General features: G+C 35.4%; 1 protein-coding gene across 1 annotated transcript; it reads left to right on the plus strand.

Annotated features, from left to right (window-relative positions):
- Window positions 1-1,357: 1,357 nt before the first annotated feature.
- arl8bb (ADP-ribosylation factor-like 8Bb) lies at window positions 1,358-8,027 on the plus strand. Its single transcript, XM_058790479.1, has 7 exons — window positions 1,358-1,565; window positions 3,168-3,248; window positions 3,405-3,478; window positions 4,463-4,556; window positions 5,066-5,133; window positions 5,248-5,318; window positions 6,877-8,027. Exons 1-7 carry the CDS (start codon window positions 1,443-1,445, stop codon window positions 6,924-6,926), a joined length of 561 nt encoding a protein of 186 aa, XP_058646462.1. The 5' UTR covers window positions 1,358-1,442; the 3' UTR covers window positions 6,927-8,027.
- Window positions 8,028-9,506: the final 1,479 nt, after the last annotated feature.

Here is a 9,506-nt window from a genome sequence, read left to right on the forward strand (position 1 = left end):
TTCTTCACAGATTGCACGAGATTGTCACAGCATTAAACCAAGTGGACCAGATGCGGTACATTGTCGTTTGGGACAATGTCTCATTCCATCGGGCTGCTCTGGTCCAGAATTGGTTCCATGAGCACCCTGAATTTGAAGTCTTATACCTTCCCCCATACTCCCCCTTCCTGAATCCAATAGAAGAGTTTTTTTTCAGCATGGCGGTGGAAGGTATACGACCTGCGGCCCTATGACCGTTTGCCACTCATTCAGGCCATGGAGCAGGCCTGTGATCATATCGAAGCAGCTTCTGTGCAGGGGTGGATTCGTCACACGAGGCGATTCTTCCAACGGTGCCTTGCCAATGAAGACATAGCCTGTGATGTGGATGAAATCTTATGGCCTGATCCAGGCAGACGGAGAGATGATGAATAGTTCCAGTATTCTTGTTGGTTTCACAGTAGTTTTTCTTCAGAGTCAAAGAGTATGTACTTCATGCAGTAATTTTTAGTCTACATATTTTATTTGTTTCATTGATTTCATTGTTGGTTGATTACTGTAACTGATTATGGTAAGAAATACTGTAAGTATTGAAATAAATACTTGAAATATTCAGTCTGCAGCATCCGTGTTGTGCAGTGCTTGGTAAGTTTATAGTAGGCCTATTTGTGTACATTCTCCCTATATCTCAAACTAATCATGAATAATGTTGTGGGTTTGTCACAATTTTTTTTTTTTTCATCTAAATTATCCCTTACATAACAATGTCTGGCCAAAAATCTAGCACATGCTATTTCGTAAAATTAGTTTTTTTACAAATGTTTTTTATTTATCACAGCAGTGTGAAACTGGCTGTAATAGTGTCTGATCATTGAGGACTGTGTTGGTTAATGAAAACTAATAGCATTTTCACAAATATATGTGTATATGTTTTGACTGAAGTGTGTCATTTTGCAAACAATCTAGGAATTATGCAAATTGAGTGTGGTGTTTGGATAATTGTGATTTATATTTTGAAAAAAACCCCGTATTTCAAAATTGCGTGTAAACAATTGAAAAAAAAAAAAACTGTAATAGAGACACCAGTAGCAGGACAAATTAAAAACATTGTAAATATGTTTAGTCATTGTAGTAGTAATAACTGCCTGTTTTTGCAAAAAGAGTTTCATGGCCGGTAAAAAAAGAAATTTTTGGCCGGTAAATTTTATCACGCCACCGGCCATTGGCAGGTGTAACAAAGTCAGTTTTAGGCCCTGTATGTATCTATCTGTAGCACAGCAGTTTGACGCGAGTGCTGGCGGACTTTTATTCTGCACGATGTCCGCACGATTATTCACGGCGCGGCGCGTTTATTGTGCGTCATGTGTTGTCACCTGACCTCAGCCGCTTCCTCTCTCTCTCCTCGATTCCTCCAGCAGGAATAGATCTGCCCCATCAGAGATCGCTCATCCAGCAGCGCAGAGATGTTGGCCCTCATCCACCGGTTCCTGGACTGGTTCAGGTCGCTCTTCTGGAAGGAGGAGATGGAGCTAACGCTGGTGGGACTGCAGTACTCTGGAAAAACCACTTTTGTCAACGTGATTGCTGTAAGTCTGCTTTCATTCCTCACAGTTTGAGCACTGTTGTCATGTCATTGCCTGCTGGGGTGGAGAACAGATGCTTTAAAACCTGTTTATGTGAGCAATGTGTTCTTATGTGTCTAGGCGTGATGTTTCCCATGGATTGCTTGACGTTTTAGCTTATATATGAAATATGAATTGCTATTATCTCCAGGTTTGAGGACTTTAATGACTTTTAGGGTGGATGAGATGCCACTGGTGTGTTTTAGTTCTTAAGTCGAATGTAATCAGTTTAATAAAACCTATATAAGGTAATGTAATATAATATAATGATCATCAAACACAAAATGATGGTGATTTAGTATTATGGGTTTATGTCAGTGCTAGATTGTTTTCAGCAGTGATCACATAATAATCTTCCCTTTATGGATGCATCTGACTCAGAGCAGATGTCATTTATGAGACTCTTATTTATTTATTTTTGATCTCCATTAAGTATTTTTGTCATGTCAGTGCTGGTTCATTGTGGTTTTGCATTTTTAGTATCTAAAGTTTCTCAGTTGTATGCTTGGCACAATAATTGAATTGTGGAATCCACAGATTAACCTTAAAATAAACCTCAGCGTGACCCATATTTCAAAAGGTCTCTGAGTACAGCAGCCTGGATCTGTTATTAGGCAAAATGCCTAATTAGGCAACGTGCAAGTGACTATCCCAATGGGGGTTCTTCTTGAATCATGAGAGTTGCCCTTTTGCCTCTCATAGATGCTTCTGCAATGCAGCACAAAGAGTTTACAAACCCAGGGTTTCTAACAACTCTACATCAGAGTTTGAAATTGAATTCAAAGGGGAAATGTGAAACATCTCGCAGGCGTTATTCTAGTTTCAGTAAATGATTTATGGGTCACTTTAAAACACATAATTTGATTCGTTCTGTATTTGTAACTTGCTTAAGAACTCACTCAGTCAGTATTTTTCCACTCATAAATGTAAATCAGTTAAGTTTGCACAGCTATTATATGCATGTATAATGTATGTTTTATTATGACTTGTAAACCACAGACCACGAGAAATGCAGCAGAAATCTGCTTGATTGAATGCTTTGCAGATTTTCAAGTGCAGATCAACATGCAGCTACATAGTTTAAATTCTTAGGTGTTTTGTAATATAGCCATGAAATTAGCTAAGCTCTTGTATTTTTATCCTCAACATGAGGGTTTTGCAATAGAGGAGACCTCACTCAATAATTTGGCTTAGTCATAATCATATTTTTAAAAGGAAGATCTTGGTTTTACCTAAAAAGGATACATTTTTTTGACACATTTTAAAATCCAAATGGTTGAAAGAAGCAATTATATTTGAATCTGTTGCACAATTGACTAAATTATGAAGCATGAAACTTTCTGGCTTATTTTACCAAAAATTCCCATTATTATTAAAACTCATGACTTGCTTGTGTGAGTTTCTTGGATTCAAACGTGGCATTTTAACATTGACTTCCTTGTGTGCTGTTATTTTGTGAGACATGAGACTATTAAGATTGTCATTTTATTAACTTTTGTAACCCTTCACATGCGGGTTTGTTTTATTTCTGTGATTGAAATGATCTGCATGCTTCTTTTACTTTAGTCTGGTCAGTTCAATGAAGACATGATCCCTACAGTTGGCTTCAACATGAGGAAAGTCACCAAAGGCAACGTAACAATAAAAGTAAGTCTCGTCTACACAGGTCATTCTTCTACCTCAAGGATGTTTTTTTTGGATCCAGATATAAAGACTCTTCAATGCAAATTATATGCATTACAAGTACAATATGTTTCATTGCCAGTGCCTGCCATCATGTCCACTTGTCCTGTTTTTGCATAGATTTGGGATATAGGCGGGCAGCCGCGGTTCAGGAGCATGTGGGAGCGATACTGCCGGGGCGTCAATGCCATCGTGTGAGTATAGCATCTGCTTTTTGTCCTCACGGAGACTTGCTTGCTTTATTTCATAGCCCAATTTATAATTGCATGTATTGCATTGTAGCTAAATATTGTTTTCTAGTAAGTCCGTCGAAAAGGTAACTAAGATTGTAGATTAATAATAAATTAACATTCACTACTGTTCAAGTTTGGGGTTGGTAAGATTGTTTTTTTTTAATGTAATCAATGCTGCATTTATTTGATCAAAATACAGTAAAAATAGTAATATTGTATAATATTATTACAATTTAAATAAACTTTTTTTTTTTTCTGTTTTAATGTATTTTAAAACTGTAATTTATTTATTCCTGTGATGCAAAGCTGAATTTTCAGCATCATTACTCAAGTCTTCATTGTCACATAATCTTTTAGAAATCATTCTAATATGCTGATTTGCTGCTCTTTGAAACTATTATTATCATTGTTGAAATATTTTTGCTGCTTAATATTTTTTTTTTGGAAACTGATACATTTTTTCACGATTCTTTGGTGAATAAAAAGTAAAAACCTCTTTATTGTCACTTTTGTTTAATTTAATCCATCCTTGCTGAATAAAATTATGAAATTCTAGTTTGTTTGTTTTTAAATCAAATCTTACCCCACACTTTTAAATGGTAGTGTATAATAAATAAATAGACATATTTATTTTATTTTTCTTAGCTCAAGATATAAACTATTATACAAGCAAACAGAATAGTTGAATCAAGTCAGTATTTTTTTGGTCCATTTATTTGCTTCTTAATAAGTAGCTGTGTAATAAGTGGTAGATTGTGCAATCAACCAGTCAACAAAATAAACCCCTTCATTGTGACATAGAACCACTCTGCTTCATTTTGAGTTTCTTATCACCCTTCTATCAAGGTTTATTGTGCAACTGGCTGACTGTAAATCATCCCTAACCTGAAGTTTTAGTGTTTACATTATCAACGACTGCATTAAGGACTCTGTTGGTGTTTTCAGGTATATGGTTGACGCTGCAGATCGTGAAAAGGTCGAAGCTTCGAGAAACGAGCTACACAACTTGTTAGACAAACCACAGCTGCAAGGCATTCCTGTAAGAAGAATTTATTACTGTAGCTGAACATTTCCCCTTGTGCTGTTAATAGAGGACTGTTTCTTTTATTAATATTTTGTGCTGTTTTATTACTGGTGAAAATCAAGCCTAGCCATCGCACCACACCTTTTCCAGATCCTTCCCCACTGCTGTGTTGTATTTACCGAGCATGACTAAGCATCTCTACCGTCAGCTCCTGTGGTCCGAGATGTCCTCACTGGGGGCATTATAGGTCTTATCTTCAGCAGAGAAATCAGCACAGAGGAAACAGATCACTCATTGATTATCTGTCTGTAGGGAGTGATGGGAATTTTGGCAGGGGCGTCCACGATTTGCTAAAGCGAACAATTTAAAAAGACAGCTTTAGCACGATCTAATGTAGAACCAACACCCAATAACATAAATCTTGGAAGCAAAAGTGTGAATTGTGCAGTTCAAACATAAAGAGGTTTAAGACAATTCAAGAAGTGCATTGTGGGTGGTTTATTGTTCTTTATCCTCCACAACAGGTACTTGTCCTTGGCAACAAAAGAGACCTCCCCAGCGCACTAGACGAGAAACAAATAATCGAAAAGATGTAAGACTTTTTTCCATTTGGGTGACCACACCCAGATCTTTAGAACGAGTTCATGTGAGGCTACTCTCAAAAAATGGCAATTGATTTTTGCCATTTTTTTCCCTTTTTCCCCAGGAACCTGTCTGCCATTCAAGACAGAGAGATCTGCTGCTACTCCATTTCATGCAAAGAGAAAGACAACATAGGTGAGAGTTACTGCAGTTTATACACATCCAAATATAAAACTGTGATGTTTGGTCAATTAAAACATCCTAGCAATTACATAGCATAGACCCTAGCATTGTGGCGGTAAACACTACTCACTTTCAGAAAATGTAGAATCTAGTTTTATGGTATTGAGTGTCACAAGCAAATGATGTTATAGATGTTGAAAGCCTATTTTATTGGGTATTATTGAAGACTTGAAAAGCTGATGTTAAGATTTCTTGAAAAAAGTATGAGAAAGACATTATGTGCATTCAGAAGGCCTGCTGCAGTTCAGTGGGTAATACTAAATCAGATGACTCGTGAACCACCTCACCGTGACTCATTCACGGTACAGCCTTTGAGAGTTGTTTTTTTACTAAGCAGTACAGTTGTGGTTGTGATTTCATCTTGATTTCCTCTAATCTGAGAAGCTGTCCATTTGCATTTATTACACTACATTACTCAGTTTTTTTAAAAATTAGCTTTACAAGCATCAAATTAACAAAGAAAAGCCAATATGCTTTCCTGTGAAGCAGCTGTTCCCAAACAATGACACATACTCCAAGCTAGTCTGCACAAGAAAATAATTGTAATGGCATAAAACGGTTTTTGTGAGACATTTACTTGTTTACCTGTCAGTGAGGACAGTTTTAGTTTTATTACAAAGATCACTGAGCAGTCATTCAAGTGTTACATCATTATTAGTTTCACAATGCATCTGTCATCAAATAGAAAGTGAATTAGCATTAGGGATGTCACTAGCTTCAAATAAAGTATCAAAAGTAAGTAATCGTGGATTTATTGAACAAATGGGTTTAAATACGTAATATAATCATAATTTACGTACATTGTGTTATATCAAATATACCTACATTAAGTGTTATATCAAATGCCTGCAGAGGGCGCTAACGGCCTGACGATTGTTTTTACTCTTCTGCTTTCAGCGTGAGCTAATCCTTATGAAATATAGCCTCATTGTGTTTGTATTTACCATATAAACTATTCTAACTCAAATTTAATAAAGTGTACGTTTTAAATAAAGAGTTCTTGGAAGCTTAAAGGTGGTGACATTGACTGGTGTAGTTTGTTTATAGCCTAACTAATGTTTTACTTCTGGCATGATTGTATTTGGCCTTCAGATTTGATAAAACTTGTGTTCATTCTTGAAGATGATTTTGAACAAAATGTGGAAGAATCAAACTTTTGTAGGTCACAGAGCTTATTTTATGTAATAATCCAAAGGTCAGTGAAAAACAAATCCTATTGGCCTTCAAAAAAATGTCACCCATGCAGTACTCTGTTGATCGGATTTGATGAAATTTGAGAGAACATGCATGAAACCAGCAATAATTGTTCTTATTTGTATTTTAAAGCTGCAGTGTGTGACATCTGCTGTATTATATAATATTTATTGCATGCAACATTTTGTACTTTTGTGCCCAATGTTTTGAAAGCACCACAGAGTCAGAGAAATCAACATATGTATACTTCAGAGAAGTTTTGAAGTGAATCGAAAGATATTATAAAAACACAATTGTTCATCTCTGCCTTCCTCAGATATCACTCTGCAGTGGTTGATCCAGCATTCAAAATCTCGGAGAAGTTGAAAGCAGACCCCGTCCTGCCCGTAACTCAGTCCTGCCCTTGTTCCAGCTCCCAGCTCAGCCCAGCGCTCTTCAAACCGGCCGGCTCTTCCTGTGAGCAGTGACGCAGTCCCTCTCAGCCGCATCTGTCTGTCCAGTAGCTGCCCGTCTCATTCACTCTCTATTACACACAGTAAACTGTCAGTAAAGCATCTTCACCGGTGGGGCTCAGACTTCACTAAACACATGGTTGCTATCAGTTGGCCAGTTTTGTTGGCTGAATGGATTTTTAAATTTTTAGTTTAAGCCAAACCTCTTATGGTAAACCTTGATATGGTTTAATAGTTTGCCTTCTTATCCTGTGAAATAAGTTTGTGGTATTGTTTGGGGTTTTCTTTTATTCTGCTTAGTTTATTGTTTTTGTATAATTTATTGCGGTAAAGTATTTTTACCACAAAGAATGTTTATAATGAACTTTTGAGTAGGTAGTATTGTACATTTAGGGTTTCAATACATTTTAAATGTACACTACTTTTCAAAAGTTTGAGGGCATAAAGATCTTTTATTAAATATATATATATATAAAAAAAATTAATACTACTTTTAAGCAAAGATGCATTAAATCGATCAAAAGTGACAGTAAAGACAAATAAATGCTCTTTACTTGAACTTTCTGTTTTCTTTTCTTTGGTTTCTACAAAAATATTAAGTAACTTTAATAAAAATAAGAAATGTTTCTTGAGCAGTAAATCAGCATATTAAAATGATCTCTGAAGGATCATGTGACACTGAAGACTGGAGTAATGATGCTAAAAATTCAGCTTTGCCTCACAAGAATAAATTACATTTTAAAATATATTCAAATAGAAAAGTTATTTTAAATGATGATAATATTTTATTATTTAATATTTAACCCTAGTAAATTTACTAGTATCCTACTAAATTTAACAATTTAGTAATATTTAACAATATTACTGTATTGTTACTGTATTTTTGATCAAATGAATACAGCTTTGGTGAGCATAAGAGACTTATTATAAGAGACAAAAAATATTACTGACCCAAACTTTTGAACGGTAGTGTACATTCAGCTGATGTTTTTCCTTTACTCTATGTAAACTCTATGCCCCCAACTATTTGTGAAATAATATTTTATATTTGCTTGAGTTCAAAGCTGAACTGTAGCCGGTTGACTAGCTGGATGACTAGACATTTACCAATATCTGCCTTTCAGCAAATCTGGACATTCTAATAGCTGATGGTCCAATAATTAATATTCATGAGTCAAGATGATTTTATAATGCATCTCCTCACGTTTTAGATCATCTTAATGGCTCTGTCTAAATCTTTTCCTATTTGAGCCTCATTACAATAACAAAGCCCAGTTTATTAATATTCATGACTCACAGGGCATGCTTCACATACTGTAGCCTTGAGCATAAAACATCTCAATTCTGAAAACTTTTCTCTAATGGGATCCTGTGTATGTCAGTGTGGACTGTGTACTGCTGATAGACATCTTGGCATTTACATTAATTAGTGAGCATTATGTTAAGTGCCTTTTGCAGATACTCATATTTTTAAAGCCCAAAATGGATATTTTGTGTTATATAAGATCAAACAGCTAGTCTAAACTTACTGTAGGTGCCAATATTGCGTTAGCACTGGTTATTGTATTAAGTTAATCATGCATAACCAATAAATGTGTATGTTAGGACCTCAATGATTACATAATTAACTAACTGCTACAGTAAATACTGTGCATTTAGTTAATTCAGGATCATGATTCGCACACATCCTTCTTTCTGACCAAGCCCCTAAATGCTGCAAAGTTCTTCTTCCTGTCTTCTAAATATTAGTTTTACATCTAAAACAACATTGCAGACATCTGTTATTTATGACGTATTATTACTGACTCACCATTAGCTGCATGAGTCAGTAGTTTTCCCACAACTCATTGCTTGAAGACTGAGATGAATAGACTTTGTTCTTTCATCTCTAATCTACCTCAGCGGTGTCATGAGCTACAGTAAGCGTTCAGAGAGTTGTACACCATGATGAGAGAGATCTTAAGCATATGTTGGATTGAATTACTCAAACTTATGTTGTTTTATGAAGCAATTCTAAATATTTCTTCATATTTGTGTTAATCTTTGTGCACTGTAATGGGTGAATCTGACGAAAAAATCTAGCACTTAAAACCCTGAGAACAAAGGCTTTTGTTTGACTGTATATGTTTGTAAAAATCAAAAGTATATGAGAAAATTACTGAGAAGCATCAGTTGTTCTACCATAAAAGGCCTGATAGGTGTATCAATTATAGACTGTTAAGCATTAAATACAAATATTGTTCATACAAATACTAGTTAGTAAATGTCATTGTCACACCAGTAGAGACAGTATAAATTCGGATGGATATGAACTACTAAGGCAAAAATTAATCTGCATGTATATGTATTATTGTTTGGATTAGTGGTTTTGTAAACACACACACACACACACACACACACACACACACACAAATAATTTCCAAATAAGCTTTTTTTTTTTTTTTCTCCCATGTTGTGTTTTACACAAGTTTTGGCTTTTAAAAAAAAGTTACAG

This window comes from Onychostoma macrolepis, chromosome 11 (genome assembly GCF_012432095.1).
Source record: "Onychostoma macrolepis isolate SWU-2019 chromosome 11, ASM1243209v1, whole genome shotgun sequence".
In the NCBI taxonomy this organism is placed as follows: domain Eukaryota; kingdom Metazoa; phylum Chordata; class Actinopteri; order Cypriniformes; family Cyprinidae; genus Onychostoma; species Onychostoma macrolepis.

Excerpts from the sequence above, each read along its gene's own strand:
- arl8bb (XM_058790479.1), top strand. The coding sequence starts at position 1,443 with ATGTTGGCCCTCATCCACCGGTTCCTGGACTGGTTCAGGTCGCTCTTC. Across the intron at positions 3,479-4,462 it reads CGGGGCGTCAATGCCATCGT|GTATATGGTTGACGCTGCAG; the intron begins GTGAGTATAGCA and ends TGGTGTTTTCAG. Across the intron at positions 5,134-5,247 it reads AAACAAATAATCGAAAAGAT|GAACCTGTCTGCCATTCAAG; the intron begins GTAAGACTTTTT and ends CTTTTTCCCCAG.